The following is a 21,213-nucleotide window of genomic DNA, read 5'->3' on the forward strand; positions in this document are numbered from 1 at the left end:
GGTGATGGTGGTGTATTAGGGTGCATTATATTGAATGGTGTTCCTAAAATTGTGTCCACTCCATACATGAGGGGAGCAAAATACTATGAAACACCGGAAAATGCATTAACTTCGAAAAGGTTAAATTTATGGAAGAACTGTTATATTGAATTGAATTAGACTGCACAGGTCTACTTAATAGAAGTGGCCGGTGACTGTGTATTATAAATTCAGACATGTGCAGAACCTTTGAGACTATGAAACTGTGTGCAGCGGAATTGTTATGTTGCGTACCGGAAGTACTCAGGGTGACATTTACAACAGGAAGAAAACGAAGGCATGGCTGTGGATATGTCCCCTTGAAGACATCTTTTCTTTTATATACATGTAAAATATAAGGTTATAAATATATAAGTGTGTAGTGTAGAGTGCGCGATGGCGACGTGGAGCTGTCGGTTTCTTCTTCTGCGGGGAACTGGAGTCATTTCTCTCCGAGCAGCAGCTGAAAGGTGACCAAATGGAGCTTAAGTAAAAGCTACACCGGGTTATTTTAGTCTAATATTGGCACGATACTGCAGTTTAATTTAGTTATGGTCCTGCTGTCTTTATCTGGGACTTTAAATCTGCTAAAGATGTTCGTTAACGTTATAATGTCGTCATTTAAAATGTATTAAAGTGAATAGGCTCTTGTACTTAATGATGTCGTCAGTTAGTAGCTGCTATGTTTTAACTGGTTACGATGTAATTGCACATATTTTCAGTAGTTCCCCTAGATAAGTGGTTTCTAATGATTGGCAAGGCTATTATTATTTTACTTGGGCATTGTTGTAGTGTTTTCATTGCAGAAACATAGTTGTTATATGTTATAATTGACTTCTTACACAGCATAATAACTTCACAGTGCCTCTAACGGTACAACAACAAGTATTTCAAGGAATGCTTTCATAGCCATCTACACTGGGACTTCTGACTGAACAGGCTTAATACAATCAATTATAATACATATAATCTGTACTGCACTTTTCATTCACAATGAGTAGATGACTAGTCTTAATATGACCAAAGTCTCCCAGGATTTCAGTCTTGGTGATTCGACATTAAGCAGCAACATTTTTGCAGCTAAAATGTCGAAACACTGGAGTTGAACGTTAATGATTTGGTTTTGCACTTGCTATAATATTTGAAATTCTAGCAGGACGGATCATGTTTGCATCATAATTTTAACTGAAAAAGTAGTAAATTGAGGTTGGTGTGATTTTTGCTGGCGTTTGCACTGTGTATGATTTATACGCCAGGGCATCCCTGCAGCTCCACAGTACTTCATTTATACTGGTACACTTTCACATTTAATCTTTATGAAAATTTGCAGTTTACAATTTGGATATTACACTTATCCATATTGTGATTTTAATACAGTTTCAAGTAACTGTGCAGCCCTATGCACCATGTGTGAATCTTCTTGTTACTCCTAAGCAAGGACACCACTGCAGCTGTTTGACATGTAATGTGGTCAACTTAGAAGCCTAAAATAAATGGACTGATGAGATCTTAAGCAACATGGCTACATTTTAGTAAGTGTGAGTCATGAAGGACATAATTAAAATTAGTACTGAAATTATTTGCTGATTGATAAGTTCGTTGTCAGATTTAATCAAGAACAATTTGGATAATATGAATTAAATTCTCAAATGTTGGGATTTGTTTCCCTTTTTTTGTTATATGATTGTTAAACAAGTATTTGATGTTTTTGTTTTTTTTAAATCCTCACCTTTTGTGTGTGTATTTTACTATTTTCTGACTTTTTTTATAGACTTTTTTTTATTTTTATAAATGCTTGTTTGAGTTGTCAGATTAATCCAACAGAACAATAACTTGTGGTAAAACCCTTCTGCCACACAGCTATGACTATGTTTGGCCATTATTAGCGTAATTCTAGAGGAAAGTGATGATCTTGCTGGAAAATAACTGCAACCAATTGACATCTTTTCTCTTGCAGCCCTGTCCAGTCACTGGGTTGTGTTAGGACAGTAAAGACCACAACATGGTTTGAAGAGCACCTCACAGAGGACAACCAGAGGTACATGAGGAAGAGCATTGCACAGGAATTCAGAAAACAGACTGCTGAAAAGCTCAACCCACTCAAAGATGAACCCTGGCCGCGAAATGAGTGGACAGAGGGTTGGTGTCATGATTAGAGAGAGCTGTGCACATCTTTGAATCTTCCTCCTACTGACTGTCGCTCTTAACGTCTTTTAATCTGTCTTCTTTTTAGGAAGTCGAAGAGTTGGGTTAGTAGCAGTGAAGTTGGGGATGGCTCCTGTCTGGACAAAAACAGGAGAAAGATTTCCAGTCACGATGCTGCAGGTAACACACACACATGCACACCTGTTGCTTTCTTTGTTGTATTTTAACATTGTATCACGATTGCATCAGCTGCATTACTCAGGAATGATAATGTGTGTTTATGCTTGTAATCCATAATGAAATAACCAGCGGGCCAGAAAAGCAGTCATTGGACTGGATGCAAGAATAGCAAATACTTAAATAACACATTTAAATATCACCTGCAGGCTTAGATCTTAGCAATGCTTCAGTGTTCCTCTGCAACTTATTTGTTCCTTACAGCAATGTGTACACTGGATCTCAGTTGTATTCAGCCCACGTTTTAATCTCATAGACTAATCTGTTAGATTTCAGACTGCTGAAAACTGAGGTGACAGACAGGAGATGGACTCTCCAGCTTCTTCTGTGAAACTACCTACTTCCTTCCCCCAAAGAGGATAAACAGTTTTAAAGAAAACATGCTGAAGATAGCTTTGTTAAGAATAATGCCTCTTAGTATGTGTCTATCTTTTTAGGAAACAAGAATGAGAATGGACAGATGTAAAGGTGTAATTTATTTATTCAGTCCTTGATAGATGGTTGTTGGACCGGTGTTAGGGTTTCGCTTGTTGAATGCAAAGTTGTTTTGAAGTCCTCTCACACTGCTCCATCACGCTTCAGTCAGAGTTTGTCAGAGGGAGAGGTTTTGGCAGGCTGATTTTCAGTCAACAGAAGGGGAGAGAGAGAGCGAGAGAGAGTGTAGAGTGACTGGAGGGGCTGAGATGAGAGCGAGCCGAGAGAAAGCAAATGTCAGAGACGCTCACTGCCAAGTGTGCGTGTGTGTGCGTGTGTATGTGCATGGCTCCTGTAGAGATGTCAGTGTTAACATTTTTATGTCATGAACTTTACTTAATTTCAAAAGGCCATTCTGAAATTTCGATCCTCGTCTACTGATACACTTTTGTCACACTTTTTTTCTTTTCATTTTTCCTTTGAGACAGGAACAGTCTGTACTTGATGAAAAGTAGAACATTTAACTTTTTGTTTTCTCAGAGCACAGTACTCCCACCACTTTGGATTGTTGGTACATGTTTTTAAACTGAAAGTGTATCATAATGCAGGGAATAAATACAGTAGCGGTTTGATTTGTTAAGGAAAGGAGTAGAATTCAGTTACACGGCTATCATAATGTGTCACAGGTGATTTGCAATGTATGCTGTAATGCAAAATATATGATTTCATCCTATTGTATTTGGCCAAAATATCCTGATAGTAAAGTATCATGAATTAAACCTGTAACATGATATTAATAAGTTTTACCACAGAGACTTTCATTTAATTGCTTTTTTATGTTGTTGCTTCTGATTTTGAAACAAGCATCTGTGGATTTTTTTTTTTCAGGTTCAGGACTGCCACGTATTAAAGCACCTGTCTAAAGAAGAATATGACGGAGACACTGCTGCTCTTATTGTTGGAGGAAAAAACGTATCGCCATTCCAAGTAAGAAATTGTTGTAAATGTTATTAGAAACACAAGTGAAAGGTTTTCATCTTAATGTAGACATTTTATGGTATCTAATCATTTAGCTTTAATTTAGTTCATTAGCAAATTACCATTAGCAAGAGTATTACATTAGTTACCTTTTTAATTAGTAATAAACTTATTAAGATAATTGTAGAAATTTGAAATGCATCTGTTTTGTTAAACCACCGGAGACACAAGCAACGACCAGTGAGCTGACGTGAAACATGTAAAAAACATGTAAAATCTTTTTTTTTTTTTTTTTTAAGAGGTGGAATAGTGTATTTTTCAATGTATGAAAAGGAATTAGTGATGTGAAACAATATTTGTGTTCAGTGATGGACAGCAGTGTTTATAATCAGCAGCTGTTCCAATACAGAAATGTCATTTAATTGTAGTAGAGTGCTTATTTATTTTTTATCTTCCAATATTTTGAAAAATGTCCAGCATTAGTCGACAACAGTAATTCACTCAGATGTTTAGGCTTTCAGAAAGTGTGTTTATTTGGATCAGCCGTGCTGTGTCGTGTGTTTACACAAGAGCTGAGCCATGGTAACATTTTCACATCGTGATTCTGACTCTACAAAAAAAACTGCAAACTATTAGAAATAGAGCTGAAACTGATTACTTTATAAACCGTTGAATGTACCGAACTACAGGATTTGATCATATTATACAAAAGTCACATAAATCATTTGTTACACTTATGAATTAATGGTTTATTTGAAACATCGCTCAGCCGTATTTTACACACCATACTGCTCACACACTCATGTTTTTGCTCATTTCAGCTGCGGCTATGTTTCACAATCATGCAACAAATCAAATCAGCGTGACAGCTTTATGGAAATGTAACTGAATTTTGTCACTCCCATTTAGCATGGAGCTTATATCAGGCCTCCAGATGCTAAACCCTTTTATAAATACAAGTCCATAGTCAGGAAATGACAGTCTCCCATAGCGAGCATATTTCATCTAAGCTGTCTAAATAAATGGCTTCACAGTAGATTTCATAGCTGCTTTGTCCCACCAACAATAACAACCCCAGTTCATACTGAGAGTGTCTCTGATGCTTGTAATAAACTCGAAGGTCTCATCGTTGACCCAGACCGCTGTCAACTGAGGTGTCAGACCGCAGATTGACTCTTCAGTTTATTCTGTCAACCCACCTGCTATCTTCCACCAAAGAGGATAAACTGTCTTAAAGAAACCATGTTGAGTATAGTTGTGTTAAGAATAGTGCCTCTTAGTATGTATGAGGAGAAATTTAAACGTTACATCCATCTCTTTTTTTTTAAGATAAAAGAGCGAGGATGAATAGATTAAGGTGTAATTTATTCATTGAGTCTTGATAGATGCTTGTTGGGCCACTGTCAGGGTTTCACTTGTCGAATGCAAAGTTGTTTTGAAATCCTCTCACACCTCCATCACGCTTCAGTCAGAGGCAGAATTTGTCAGAGGGAAAGGCTTTGGCAGGCTGATTTTCAGTCAACAGAAGGGGAGAGAGAGACAGTTTAGAGTGAGTGGAGGGGCTGAGATGAGAGCGAGCAGAGAGTAAGCAAATGTCAGAGATGCTCACTGCCAAGTATGCGTGCGTGTGCCTGCCTGCCTGCGTGCGTGTGTGATTGAGTGCATGCGTGTGTATTTGGCTCCTGTACAGTCATAACAGACCCACAGTTATTTTAAAATGCCAAAAGTCCAACTGCTGCTCTCATCTCATTCTTTTTTATCACCCATCCTTACATTTCTTTTTATCTCTCTGATTGACAGAGGTCTGAAAAACAACTGGAGATGTTCAGGAATGCAGGCGTGCCTCCAAAACAGAAAGTCACCGTCTTTAAAGTCACAGACAATGCCCTCATCAAGCCAGGTATATACTCATACATTACATTTAACCGCTGCACTGTCTGTGTCACACAGTGGACTTTAACATCTGATGCTGGCCAGAAAGACAAGTTTACTCCAAGTTTTTAATGTATTCTTGTTTGTTGTGTGTTCAGGCACTCCTATCTATGCAGCACATTTCCGTCCAGGCCAATATGTGGACGTCACAGCCAAATCGTAAGTTCTGGTCTGCCAGTTATCGTGCCTCACTGGCTCTCTCTCTTCTTGGCTTGTGTCTCTAGATCTTGCCCTCGTTCATCTCAAGCACAACATTCTGAAAGATAGAGAGCAGTTTCTTTTTATGTATATCATTATCCTCTGATAAAATTCAACTATCTAGCTTAAATATGAAGGTGTGCACATGCATTTTTCTTCATTTTCTTTTCTGTATGTGTTTGTTTAGCATTGGTAAAGGTTTTCAAGGTGTAATGAAGCGATGGGGTTTCAAAGGTCAGCCAGCCACCCACGGCCAAACCAAAACTCATCGTAGACCAGGAGCTTCTGGACCTGGAGGAGTAAGACACACATGCACATGCACACTCACGTGTTTGTCTTTACATCCTTCAGAGGACACTCATTGACATAATGCATTCTTTAGCCCTTAACCATAACAATCACAGCTAAATGCCTAAACCCAACCCTAACCCTAACTTTAAAATCAAGGTAAAGCTAAAACCTAAAATGTCCTCAAAACACTTGGTTTTCAGCTGAAATTGTTTTTTCTCAAGGATAAAAAGACATGCGTACACACACGCAGACACACACACACACACACACACACACACACACACACACACACACACACACACACACACACACACACACACACACACACACACACACACACACACACACACACACAGTAAGATGCTCATCCATGCCAGGTACAAACACTGGGTTCCAAAAATCCATTAATGTGACCATGTGTGTTATTCATCATCTGTGTCTAGGATCCAGCCAAAGTTTTCAAAGGAAAGAAAATGCCCGGCAGAATGGGGAACACCTACATCACAGCTTTTGGACTGAAGGTACACACACTCACAAGGACACGCATTCACACCTCACAGTCGTAGTCACGAACTTGTTTGCCCTTGACTGCAATTTCAGTTCAATATTCTCTCATCAGCCTCCTCGCCGTCTCTCTCTCTCTCTCTCTCTCTCTCTCTCTCTCTCTCTCTCTCTCTCTCTCTCTCTCTCTCTCTCTCTCTCTCTCTCTCTCTCTCTCTCTCTCTCTCTCTCTCTCTCTCTCTCTCTCTCTCTCTCTTCCAGATTTGGAGGGTCAATACAACCTATAATGTGCTGTATGTTCACGGCTCTGTCCCTGGCCACAGGAACTGCTTACTGAAGGTAAAAACATACACACACTCGGAGTAAGGCGTGAAGTCGAAGGTCAACCCTTGCATGCTTAGTGTTGTGACAGGGACAGGTGACCTTGCACCTGTAAAGCAGCGTCACACCTGCAAGACAGTGTGATCCATCTTCATTGACACTGTGCTGGCTCAGCAGTGTGTGTATGTGTATGCATCTGTCTGTGTGTTTTTCTGGGAGGCAACGAGAGCGTGCACTTTAATGATGTTAGTTATATCCAGAGCATCCATCTCCATACTCAGCATTGTGTAGGTGTGTGTGTGTGTGTGTGTGTGTGTGTGTGTGTGTGTGTGTCCTATTATTTGTTTTGCAGACAAGTGATAATGAATACTAATGTGCACTGCATTTCACCCACCTCAGCCCTCTCCTATATGCATGTACGTGCACGCACACGCACACACACACACACACAATACCTAGATGCACTTCAGATTATATTACACTAAAGGGTACACACGCAGGTTAATAATGTTTGCTCATTATTCTTTGGTTTTACTGTTGTCTATGGCCCTGCAAAATGAGGAACAGTCATGTTTTACTGAAATTAAGACCAGGGCTACTATTAGTTATGATTTTCATCATCAGTTAATCTGAATCATTTACAGCAGTTGTTCTCAAACAGGGCGACGGGGCCCCTGGGAAACATAGATCAAACAATATAATACTACATTTTATTCATACAGCCCTTTTACTCAGAGACACTTTACATGGATAAACAAAATGGAAAAAAGAAGTTACACACAACAAGAACAACAGAGCAGAGAAGGAAAGCCACAGTGTTAAAAGTAGCAAACAAATGCATTAAAAGACAAAGAGACATAGTCTGATTTAAATCTAACTGACAGTTGAGAGTAGGCTGAAAGTGGCAGTGGGTTTTGAGACCTTTTTTTAAAACTCGGGAGGGTTGCAGAGTGTTTAATGTCTATGGAGATGGATCCAAAAAGTGTGTGCATCGATGGAGATGGTCAGGTTCATAGAGCCACAGCAGAGAGGTGTGGCTGAGAGAGACTAAAGCTGAATGAATATGATTAGGGCACACATGTACAATATTAAACATTAATGTTACCACTTGATGTACTGTGGCAGCTAATTTTCATCTCCAGTACCTTAATAGAAAATATTTTTTAATTACTCTGACCATAAAAAATAAATAAAATTTAACTGGGCTTGTTTTATTGGTAGATTCCTTATAATGAGGTGTATGGGTGTTGTTCTGACATTAAAACATGACAAAATATTTGAAAAAAAGATAATTTAAAAACAATTACATTTTTTGCAAATAGCCATCACACATTTTCCAGAGCCAAATGTGACTTCTTCAAAATTCTTGTTTTTTCTTCTACCAACAGTCCAAAACCCAATCACATTCAATTTAGAATGAATGAATGAAACAGAAAAGCAGTAAATCCTCACTTGAGAAGCTGGAACCACAGGCTGTCTGATATTTTTGAATAATAAACAATCAAAGTTGTCGGCGACACATTTTTTGTTTGATAAATAGTTTCAGTGTCAAGACAAGTGTGTCTTCACAGCTATTATAACACATCCTCACTGTAGTGTGTGTGTGTGTACGCAAAATGTGTTCAAAATTAGTAACTCATGCACAGTCACACTGTTATTTTGGGGATTTGTTACATCAATGATGACGACCCTTCGCTCTCAGCATCACTTATTAAGTGTGTGTGTGTGTGTGTGTGTGTTCCAGGTGAGGGACACAGTGATGCCAACCAGGAGCTCCACCCTGCTCAACCCTCCTTTCCCCACCTATTTCACAGAAGAGGAAGTCGACCTTGATGAAGACCTCTACGATGATGACCTGTTTGTTCACACAGAGCCATCAATAACCCTCACCTGACCACACAATACACACACACACACCACACGTTCATACCTAAACCTGCTAACTGTATCTGGATCCTGTAATAAAATCTAATTCCTCTGAAAAGCTTGAGCCACACTTTGTATTTTCTTGTGTGTGATACTACAGCAATGAACCCGTCTGTTTGATCCAAACAGTTATTATGATCCCTTTCTCCCAAAACCATGGTAACTGTAGGAGTGATGATGTCACTAGAGGATCCCCTAGCAGAAAAAGAGAGTGGAGAAAAAAAAGACAATGAAACAAAACAAGAGAGATACGGTGGAGGAATGTGCAATATCTGTGCAGGACGCAGGATAGAGTGAGGAGGGGGGTGCTGGTTACAAAGAGTTGCAGAAAGCCGAGTGAAACAGTGATGGGAATACAGAGAGAGGAGGAAAAGAGAAATGCAGGTAAGGGTGGAGGAATGAATGGAGTGTAAGCCATGGAGGCAAATACAAAGGCCGGAAAAGAAGGTTAGAGATGATCCGGTGTAGGTGGGGAGGAAGGGATGGAGGCTGACAAAGGTTGACATTTGTGCATAAGAGGATAAATGAGGACATTAATGTTGCAGCAGGAACCACTGGGTGCTTAAGTCTGCGTGTGTCATTGTGTTCAGCAGTATTTAAATGAGAAAACTGCAAGCTGGGGGTCTGACAGATCCCCTCCTGCACCATGTGTCCCCTCCTAAAATGATAATCATGTCCTCCAAAGTGTTGGACTGTGTTTAGTGTAATTGTATCCTCAGAGGCTTGTATGTGATTCAATCCCTCTGTTTGTTGGTCCCTGTTCTGTATTTGCCTTGTAATTGACAGCAGGCTTTTGTCTGCGGATGCACACACCATCGATGCTTTTTCTCCTAATTGAAACGACACAACAAGAATCAGAAATGCGTCACATGCACTAGTTGACTGTCATTTAGATTTTTTTTTTTTTTAAAGATGTGAGGTGATGGTGCAGTTTGTGGCAAATAACGTCCTGCTCCATATAACATGCCACAGCTTGTAAGTTCATGAGGCAGCAGCAGGTTCTTTGAAATGGTAATGATATCGTTTGAAAGTCCTGCTCTGTGGAGCCTGCACATCATCAGGCTCTTGTGGGGGTGGACGAGAGGAGAGGAGGGGGGGTAAAGGGGGTGGGAGGAGAGTCTTTGCTTGTTAAAGCAGCAGATCTGAAAGAAAAGACAAACTCCAGCCTCATTTCTTTAGCTGTGGTCTTGTCTGACTTTCATTAAAAAAAACAAAAAAACACTGCACTGCATTGTTAACTTACACCGATCAGCCATAACATTAAAACCACTTGCCTACTATTGTGTAGGTCCCTCTCGGGCCACCTAAACAGCTCTAGTATGTGGCACCAAGATATTAGCAGCAGATACTTCGCAGATACCTTAATTGCGAGGTTCAGACATGTTATTCCAGCACATCCCACAGATTCTTGACCAGATTGAGATCTGGGGAATTTGGAAGCCAATGCAACACCTTGAATTCTTTGTCATGTTCCTCAAACCACTGCTGAACAATTTTTGCAGTGTAGCATGGTGCATTATCCTATTGAAAGAGTCCACTGCCATCAGGGAATACCGTTGCCATGGAGGGGTGTACTTGGTCTGCAACATGTTTAGGTAGTTGGTATTTGTTCAAAGTAACATCCACGTGAATGCCAGGGCCCAAGGTTTCCTAGCAGAACTCCATTCAGAGCATCACACTGCCTATGCCAGCTTGCCTTCTTCGAATAGTGTGTGGTGCCATCTCTTCCCCAGGTAAACGAGCAGTACATGATCTAAAAGAAAATGTGATACATCAAACCAGGTCACCTTCTTCAGGAGCTCCATTGTTCAGTTCTGATACTCAAATGCCCAAATGTACGCACTTTGGCCGATGGACAGGGGTCAGCATGGGCACTCTGACCAGTCTGTGGCTACGCAGTCCCATACTCAGCAAGCTGCAAATCCACTGTGTGTTCTGACACCTGTCTATCATAGCCTGTATGAACTTTTTCAGAAATTTGTGCTACAGTAGCTCTTCTGAGGTATTGGACCCCTTTTGGTAACCCCTTAATGCCTGCTGTTTTGGAGAAGCTCTGACCCAGTCATCTAGCCATCACAATTTGAACCCTGTCAAAGTCTCCCAGATCCTCATACTTACCAATTTTCCTGCTTCAAACACATCAACTTCAAAAACTGGCACTTGCTGCCTAATATATCCCACTCCTTGACAGATGCCATTTTAACGAGATAATCAATGTTATTCACTTCGTCTGTCAGTGGTTTTAATGTTTCAAGTTAGATAACTGGCAATTTTTCAGATAGCATATTGAACTTAGTCATCCGATGAAATAATGAATTTATTCAAGAAAAGAAAAAACATCTTAAAATATGGACAGTACACCATCTGTCGAATGTGATAATGTATGTAAAGGGGTCACTAGTGTTTTCAAACATTAACATGCCCAAAAGGATTTGCCGGCATAGCTATATCTCACTTCCACTGTCACTTCTGCATCAGTGCAAATTGTTCACAGGAGAGATGTGAGGCAACTTAAAAGGCTCCAAAAATGTATTTTTAGTTTTCTGTTTTGAAGCGGGTAGGGCACAACCTGGAGAATAGTGATGGCATACATTTCTGTGCGCCAATCAGGATTTAGTAATATTTGAATCAAAATGTACCAACAGCTGTGAGGTTTTCAGTTTATGTTGTCAGAAGTGTCAATCAAATCTGATCAAACACATCCCCAATTAAGTAGTTTAGCTACATTTTTTAAATAGTAAAACTTGCATAATGAGTTTTAAATGACTATCTAACCCTAACCCTAACCCTCTAACAGAGCATTAAAGGGAAAATGATCAAATGCTGTGTCATTTAATGTTCAACGTTCAGAGACCTGAAAGTTTGCTTGACTGCAATTGCAGTCCCGAAGGATTTGTGTCGTGACACAAGACTTACTTTGACTACACTTGAGACTCGTCTTAAAAACAGCCAATGACTTGTTGAGCAGTGGGAACAAGAAACAATTTTAATTCAACATGCCCGAGCAAGCCTGCGTGCATCAGTTCACAGAATTCACCTCTTAGTGGAAAACACACACAAGTTTTCACACCTCGATATTTCAGCGCTCCCATCAACCCCACACATGCATTCCCTCGTCTGTCAAACTGATATCTGATCCCAAAAATTTGCATTTGCTAATTAATGAGCCGGGCAAGTTTTGGCTCAATCGTAACATTTTGGGGCCATCTTGGAGTGTTTGAGTGAAGGTTGGCCTGAAATTGTGACCCCAGTCTGACATGATGGATCAGCTGCTTTGCTTCTGCTGGCTCAACACATACGAGATCTGATTTCCATTAGTAAAGAGGACATACTCACACACTGTCTCTCTCTTATTGCTTTCCACACGCACACCGACTTTCTCTGTCACAAACACACACACACACACACACACACACACACACACACACACACACACACACACACACACACACACACACACACACACACACACACACACACACAAACACATTATTTTAAAGTCTCCTTAGCAAGCAAAGATTATCCATCCAAGACTGGTCAGCGCTTACGTTGCTGCTTCTTTGCAGAGTTTACACAAAAAGTGTTGCACTGACTCCCATTTCAACACAGACACACACAGATCAGCATGTGTTTGTGTGTGTTCCTTGCGATATGAATTATTGAGTGTGTTATTTGAGGGGTAGCTGGCTCTTGAACACATTAACTCCCTCGGTCAGAGAGCCAGTCGTAAGTCTGCAGTGACAGGAGCAAGTGGCTGCATGGGAGAGAGCAGGGAAATGAAGGGATGTTAATTCAATTTCACGCTGACTTGTATCAGTCAGCAATGATATCATAAAGTGTTTATATAAGCTCTCAAGTCAATTAACACAAGGAACAAAATGAATTAATCTTTTCACCAGAAAGAGAACATGAAGTTATTTTCATTGGACTGAGTATAATCACAGTCTGCAAATAAGAGGAGTCAGAGCGCCATTTAAAATTTATAATAGAATTGCTTGTGAATTGATTGATGCTCTTGTGTTGCATAATGTTTTGTTTCTTTCATGGCACATTTTTTAGACGAAAAAGCAGCATCAGTGACACAAATCCTTAAATTATGTTCATACTTTTATTCAAGCTTTGACAGCGTTGAGAATATTGCTAACTAATAATAATGTAATCCAATAAAAATGCTTTTTCAGGACTAAATGTGGAAAGAGAGAAGATCCCTGCTCATAATTTCACATGACAGACTATCACCACACATCCCCTTAAGCCTTTCTCCCGGTGGTCCTGCTGTGCCGAACCCCTCCCACCCGTACACACCTGCGCCTCGCGTGTGTGTGTGTGTGTGTGTGTGTGTGTGTGTGTGTGTGTGTGTGTGTGTGTGTGTGTGTGTGTGTGATGCCTCCCACCCACATTGGTAAATTTGGGTTCCTTCCTTCCAGCACCACTGGGGGAAAGCAGGGTGCAGCCTTTGGGTCCCCACCTTTCTCTCCACAGGTGTTTCTAGTGCGGGCTTGTGTGTGACGGTGTATGTGTGTGTGCGTGTGTGTGTGTGTGTCGCTCTACTTACGTGACTTTACAAAATCAGCGCTTTTTCATTACCTTTCATTGTTCTCTTTCTCTTTCACACACACTTTCTGTCTCTATTTCCGTCACTCTTTCCCCTCAATTACAGCCCACCTAGGATTTATTAAACATCGCCATGGTAACAAGGACCAAAGCAGAATGGGAAAGTACAGTAAGCATGAGAACAGGGAAAGTTCTGGGACAAAGATTGACCATTCATAGTCGTGTGTAAATGTTTACTTAAAAACTCTTTGACTCACAGTTCACAGAAATGTTAAAGTGGCTCATTACACCATTAGATGTTTAAATGTCCTTAACTTTCACAGCATCGGCATGTACTATAAAACCTTGCAGTATTTTTGTGGGGTTTAAATGAGCCGTGTTGTGACTGGGAGGTAAATGTCAGCAGTTTACAGCCGGAAACCTTCGCCACAAGAATGTGACCACGGGATATCAAGTAAATCAATATGGAAGCCAAGGGAGGAGGTCTTTCTCCTCATGTTTCCTGTCTGTCTGCACTCATTCTCTAATAAAGGCAAAAGGTAAAAAAATAATCTTAAAAAAACAAAACTTGGTCAAAGTAGTGTGTTGAAAAACAAAGGTCTACAGACATATCAGGCTTTAGACACATACAAAATACCTGTAAGTAGGGTGAGTTCACTATTGATTTGGCTCTGCACAAGTTTTACTGACAATAAGAAAAATATAGAAAATGACCAACCTTATCCTTTAAAGGAAGAGGTTGACAATATTAACATATTTAATATATAACATCTGTTATTGAATAGACAAACACTATTTGGCCTGTCACTATACTTTCAGACTTCTTCTTCCTGTCAGTGGATTTGCTCCTATTTAAATCTTTTAAATGGCTCACAAATATGTAGTTTCCCTTTTTTCAACTGTCAAGTACTTTCCTGAAACAGCTGGGCATTGCAGTTTTCAGCAAACATTACTCAGTGCATTTTTGGACTGGAAATACACAACAATACCTGTTGTTCTGGACAACATTGTAGTTTATTGCACAGAGGAATAAAATGTATCAGGCTCTGCCTGCAGGCACTAGTTGTCAGTGGAATCAATTAATTGCTGGTTTTGGTCTTTTCACAGAATTTGTTGACAGTAATAGAAATACAGAATATCAGCAGACTTATCCTTAAAGAGGGTAGTTCATCTCAACCACACAAAACATATAATATACAAAACATAGGGGTATCTAAAAATTCAATTTTATTTATTGAATTTAGAGATATGTGCAGGCTGGACCTCTGTCATCACCCCAATACCACAGAGGTGAATATAATTCTGTTTGTGTTACTCAACTCATAAAAACAGCACATTTAATCAAATCCAGACAAATAAAACCAAAACTATCTAAATGTTGAGAATAAGAACATATCTTTTTTCTTATTTTTGGGTTTAAGTTGTGGTTTCTCAAAAGAAAACACACATTTTCTCTTGCACGCGCCCACAAATGCACACAAAATGATGACATTTTTCACTCCTGAATAGAAAGCCATTTAGCCTGCCTCACAGAGAGAGGAGCGGACACAAAAGCAGCAACACAAAGAGAGAGGGAGAAAGACAGTGAGTGGGGGGTCTCATATCTCATATTGTGGGGAGTAAAAAACATTTAAAAAATGTAAACCTTCAAAACGATGTACACAGAAATAAAGTTAATGTATCTATTGTGCATGAACAACAGATAAATGAATCCAAAAACCAAATTACACACTCTATTTTAGATTAGGCAGGCAGCATCTCGTCACCTTTTCTTTGCTGATGAAAGTAAACAAACAGATGAATTAAGGCTCTGTCAAACATGATTACAAATCAAATTGAGTTTTGTGTAAGCATGCACTGTGCTGTGTGGGTATTCCACTAATTATAAAAACCTTCAACTGACATTCATGTGTTTGTGTGTTACACACATAGGAGAGGGCAGAGTGGGAGCATGGGAGAGAGAATTACATCTGTTTTGGGTCAGCAAAACAGTAACAGCCTTACTTAAAGAGGCAGTAATCAAGCTGCCAAAGGGCATTACACTCTAATCTTTAACACACACCCTTACACACAAAACCTTACTTCCCCACACAACACGCACACACACACACACACACACACACACACACACACACACACACACACACACACACACACACACACACACACACACACATACAATAGGCAGAAATATTATGTAGTCCACCCAGCACAGATCACATAGTATGCACACACACACACACACATACACACACCTGTGCACTATCCTGCCTCTCATCTCCTCCTCTGCAAAACTTTGAGATTATCAGATATAATCCAGATAGCTACATGATAATAATATCAATTATTACAGCATCATGTTAAATCAGCACACATTCTTTCAGTTGACACAGAGTGAATGTTAATGAAGATGCAAATCAGCGGTATCACAAGTGCTAGCGGGTCTTATCTGTATGTACAGTAGTAGTGCATGCTGGACTGGACTGTGGGGCAACACTGACTCTCAGTGGTTCATACTGGATCTGCACAAACACACAGAGAAGTGGGGCAGCAGACTGGAAGGGAGGTTGTACAAGGTAACATCTCAGAGGAGTGAAGTGTAGAGAAAATGGTCTTTTTAGAGATATGTGTAAGGTTGTGCTTGTGCAGACACAGTACTGATTCAGTTTTTGGTGAGGAACACTGTGTTTGTGGACAGAAAAGATCTGATGTTAGAAGATGACAAACCGAAAGGTATTAAATGTTGAATGCAGCCACATGTTTTTTGTGAACATTTGGTGTTTTGTGGATGAACTCCCCTGTGTTCTAAATATTTTATCTGTCTTGTCTGTGGGACACACAGCTGACTTATTTTAAAGTAGTCTTTGTCCATCAGACTGTAACACTGCTACATCTGGCTGTAATCTGTGATAACTGACCTCAGCAAAATGACAAAAGTTTTGGGTTTCTCCTTAGTCAGCTGTCAACACTTTAATCAAGTCATGCAGAGAAATCACCTTTAGTTCAACCTCCACACATACACCCTGCAAATAAAATAGGAACAGAGCATCTAGATAGTCAAATTCTTCAGTATGTTTCTGGATTAAGAGTAAATGCAGGACTCTCCTTTTAGGTCTGGTCAATCCATCTCATGGCAGCAGGAATGTAGATTCTTCTCTCTGTTTCAGATAACCCTGTATAATGATCTGCCTGATGAAATCAGGCCAATAAGAGCAGCATTTTACATGTTTTAACTCTCATTCGTGTCTTCTTTTGTAGCCTTTTGTCATTTGTCATTTATTTTATTCTCTTTTACTTTGCCTGTGTAGTTTTGTGTTCTTCCTTTGTTGTGGATGCAATGTACTGCAGTTCTGTGAAGATTTACAACATGGTGGTTGAAATTTAAATAGAGGCTTAGGCTTTCCAAAGATTCACAGTTTTTACTGTATGTGTTCTGATGAACAGAGGAACAATGGCGATCCACCTCAGTTGGGTGGTGTGCCTCAAGAAACAACTGTTTCAAATGTTGCTTGTGATGACCCTTGGTGTCATCTGTGTTTGGGCTTGTGATTTACCTTACTGCTTTGTCTCTGCAGGTGTCCATGGGGGAAACTGGCAACACCTGATGGCTCATGGGGTGGCCAGGTTATTAAAGTCTGGGCTGCGGTTGCGGCAGACTTTCTTTCTCCTCTGACTGCTTGCTGCTGCTGCTGCTGCTGCTGCTGCTGCTTTCTGCTTCTCCCTTAAGGCACCCGTTCTGGTTTGGTTTAGTTATGCTGCATTAGTTATTTACTTTGCTTTCATGCACCTTCCAACACTCGCACATCCTTCTGCTCATGCATCACATATACTACTTATACCACTGATGTACACACTCCATAACATAGCCTTATTATTATTTTTTAAATAAATGTATCTTTTTAAAATCTTCCTTATCATGGTGTCTCCCATTTGTTGTAGCCACTTGAGCTAGGTCATATCATGCTAAATTTGGTATTTTTTCTGTTCATGAATGTTTATAGATTTGAACCAGGTCATCTATAGAACCACAGAGATATCCCACTTACTGCAGCTATGGATCACTGTGATCACATTTGGGACAGAAAAGTATTTCATAAGTGAAATCAATTTTAGTTTCAGGGTCACACCAAAATGAAACCTTATTAAGAGCATTTATCTCTTCCATGTCCTTGTTGAAAAATGCTGGGGCATTTCTCAGTGCTTCAAAAGCTAAAAAAAAAAAACAAAAAACAAAAACCTGACAACTGAGGACAAATTGAGGACACACAGTATGCACCATACTGTTGGAACAGGGCAGGAGAGCTCCTAAGAAGTGTGGAGTGTCACTGAAAGACTTGTCAAAATCGTCAGTTACTCTTTTCATGTCAACACAGCCCATTTCTGATGAACAAGAACAGCAGGAAGGATAACTTCACCTTCACCCGATCCATCCGGAATGAGAAAGTGTTTTTCATCCTGGAAAAAGTCAGAACAGAAGAGCTGAGCCACAGTAGCCTACAGCTGTTATTGCCACCGTGCCAGAGGTCACATTGTGGGAAATATGTGATGTTTAAATTGAATTGCCTAAAGAAGCGCCTGCTGCCAGAGAGGAGCATACTCACATCCTCAACACTAAAGATAGAAGCTCTCACATTATTATCTCAGCATTTCAAAGGGAATAATGTCTTCTCTGTTTTGTGTCTGAAGTAAATGAGAAAGAAACAAAATCAGTCTTGTTGTCTTGTTGTTTTTCTGCTGCAGAACACGTTTACTTTGTAAATTACATTTCCTTTGATCTCCTTTAAGAAAAATGTGAACCAAAAAGGGAGAAATATATATTTTATGCATTCCACATTAGCACCCCAATGGCGTCCAGCCAAATAGTTTAATTTTAAACCATGTTTACTTTAAGCAAGGACGTCATGACACCTTAACCTGCTGAATGAGCAACCAGACAAACACCCACAAAAGCACACACCGCTACCATCAATTTACAGGCTAAACAGCTAATTAGCAGGTCAGCACAACACATTGAATAGCTTAAAACACACAGTCCTAAACTTTTGGTACCACTGCGAACTAAAGACTAAGTACTGTTACAGCTTACAATTTTAGGCAAGCCTGTTTACTTTGTCAGTTTGTTTTTTCTCTGCTGAAGTTCAGCCTGCCAGATGAAATTATTCACAACAAATTTAAAAAGAACATGGTGTTGGCATGTGCTGCATGACCTCTTAATTGGTAATTAGACAGAGCCAATCAGACAGTGCTTGTGTATATTGGTCATTTGCCTCAGCTGCTCTCCTACCTCACTGTGTGGTTGACTGTCATAACTAAGTTATCATAAACTTTGATACTGAACATTTCTAAAATCAGCTTGTTTATTTCCATTTTTTGTTTTATAGCCATCACATGATGACCATGTGCTAGCTTATTGCACATGCTTCCTATGGCTTCTGCTAATGTTGGCTTAGCACAGAAATATCCAAACTACTCCATAAAGGGCCATGTGGATGGAGGTTTTCATTCCAACCAATCAGTCATTTGATAAACTGATCTCAGTCTTCAGACAGTTGATTGATCAAATTGTGTACTCTTGATTGGCAGGCCCATGACCCTCTATGGAAAAGTTTGGACATGCCTGCCTTAGCACATAGACTGTTTCAGTAATTATTATGGAGTTTATTTACAATGTGGAAGACTTTTCTTTGAAATTGTATTTAATTTATCTAATAAGTCAGCTTACAAATAACTATTTTTGCCAGAAAAAATAATACTGGCAATTTAAGGCATTTTAGAAGGCTGCAGTTATCCTAACACTAAGTAATTTTATTCCTGTGATTTATGTTTTTACATGTTACTTAAAAGATAGGTTCACAAATGTAGAGTTTTGAAAAACAACAGTCAGGTGCCCATTTGAACACAGCGGGGTTTTACTCACTGTAATCATTCCTCCTGTTCATACGGGCTTTTAAAAGATCTCCTTTCAAATGTGCTTTCAATGTAAGTGATGTTAGGAAAAATCCATCCAGACACATTTTTTGCAAATATACATTTAATTGTTTATGTGAGGGTTATATGAGACTTAAGTAGTCTGAGTTAGTCGAAAATTCGATATCTGCCACAGTCTTTGTTTGATCAAATTCCCTCATTGTGTTTCCTCGTTGAGCTGCAGTGGAAGTATAGTAACAAAAAGAGGGACTCTAACACTAAAAAGACTAATGTTGAAAATTTGGACTAATGTGGATGGCTGAACCTTCATTTCACATCATATTTTCATATCATATTCAGATAAACGTTTAAATACTTTTTTGTACATGAGGAGGACTGTGGATTTTGGCCTCCCATCACTTGTAAGTGCATTATGAAGGGATCATCATCCTCTAATGGTCAGTAGGAAGAGGAGGAATGATTACAGCAAGAAAAACCTGTTACAATGTTCATTTGGGCACCTGACTGTTGCTTTAATAAAGAATTGGAAAAATTGTGAACCTGTCTTTTTTAAGTGATCATTTTAAGCCTTGTCGTCATGTTGCAATGCATGCTTTGTCCACAAAGGAGCAGCAGAGCTCCTCGTCTTTCTTCAACATGCAGCTGAGCAACACTTAAATCCTCTGACTGTGTTCTTTCCTTAGCAGTGTTTCTTTAGATCTTTGGGCCTTTAGGTTTTGTTCCTCTCAGCGCTCCATCTTCAGAACACAATACTGCACATGTTTGGTTATATTATTGATTTATTGAGGATTACATGATAAACATACCAAAAAGCCTGTGAAAACATGAAATAATCGTACACACTGAATAGCAAAAGATTTATGATAACACTAACATTACTGTAGTAAACTTCTATAAAACCTTCATGAACAAAATCCTCAGCAGTCACTGACGTTGGCACCATGCTAAGTGAGCGTGTTCACATGTAGTGGTTCATTTTGTGCTTATGTGAGCATTGACCTGAGCTTTATAGGGTTGTTCTTTTTAGGAAGTTGTGAATATTTGGCTGCAGTGACATTTGGTGCATCTATGTCTTAGTTTGAGGGAGTATGGTGGATGCAGAGTTGTGTCAGTTCTCGTTTGCTGGCTCCATGGATAAAGGTCAGGTGCTCCGCTCATCCTCCGGGTATAAATTTGGGGAGGCAAGGTGGACTATGGTTGGATGGATAGGTAGATATTCTACAAAACCACTAGTAAAAGGAGTTAGAGCCATGATGGACAAATCGCTTAATAGATTAGAATTATGACAGAACTTTGTGCGATTGATTGTATGGATGCCGGGCTCGGTGGAGGCCAGGTCAGGAGAGTGGTGGCAGGGATCGGGTGCTGATCGGGCTGTACTTCACCCTTGAGGGCGATGGAGGAGGTTGGGTGAGATGAGGAGAGGAGGGGGATGGATGAATGTGTCCACTCTGGTACTCTCTCTCCGTCCAAGAGTGCTCTGACCCTGGAACCTGCGACCGACCTCGGGGCTTGCGTAGCTGAGGCGGAGTGGAGGAGGAGGTGGGCAGACATTGGTACTGGGAGGGAGGGTGGTGGGAGGATGGATGATAGGCGGGGGCACAATAGCCCCCGGGTGCGGACTGACGACTGGGTGATGGGTGGAGCCCAGGTGAGGGGTGATGGCCAAGTGAGGGGTGACGGCCAGGTGAGGGGTGATGGCCAGGTGAGGGGTGATGGCCAGGTGAGGGATGACAGCCAGGTGAGGAGTGCCTCCCAGACAGTGGTTCA

At 40.1% G+C, this 21,213-nt stretch overlaps 1 protein-coding gene across 1 annotated transcript; it reads left to right on the plus strand.

The window, feature by feature from the left end:
- The first annotated feature begins 299 nt into the window (after nt 1-299).
- Nucleotides 300-9,009, plus strand: mrpl3 (mitochondrial ribosomal protein L3). The gene is made up of 10 exons (XM_062435885.1): nt 300-488; nt 1,976-2,157; nt 2,252-2,343; nt 3,703-3,801; nt 5,593-5,692; nt 5,823-5,883; nt 6,110-6,221; nt 6,657-6,734; nt 6,976-7,053; nt 8,780-9,009. The coding sequence occupies exons 1-10, from the start codon at nt 415-417 to the stop codon at nt 8,927-8,929; spliced, it is 1,026 nt and encodes a 341-aa protein (XP_062291869.1). The 5' UTR covers nt 300-414; the 3' UTR covers nt 8,930-9,009.
- The last annotated feature ends 12,204 nt before the right edge of the window (nt 9,010-21,213 follow it).

The sequence above is a fragment of the Scomber scombrus genome, chromosome 16 (assembly GCF_963691925.1).
Source record: "Scomber scombrus chromosome 16, fScoSco1.1, whole genome shotgun sequence".
In the NCBI taxonomy this organism is placed as follows: Eukaryota; Metazoa; Chordata; class Actinopteri; order Scombriformes; family Scombridae; genus Scomber; species Scomber scombrus.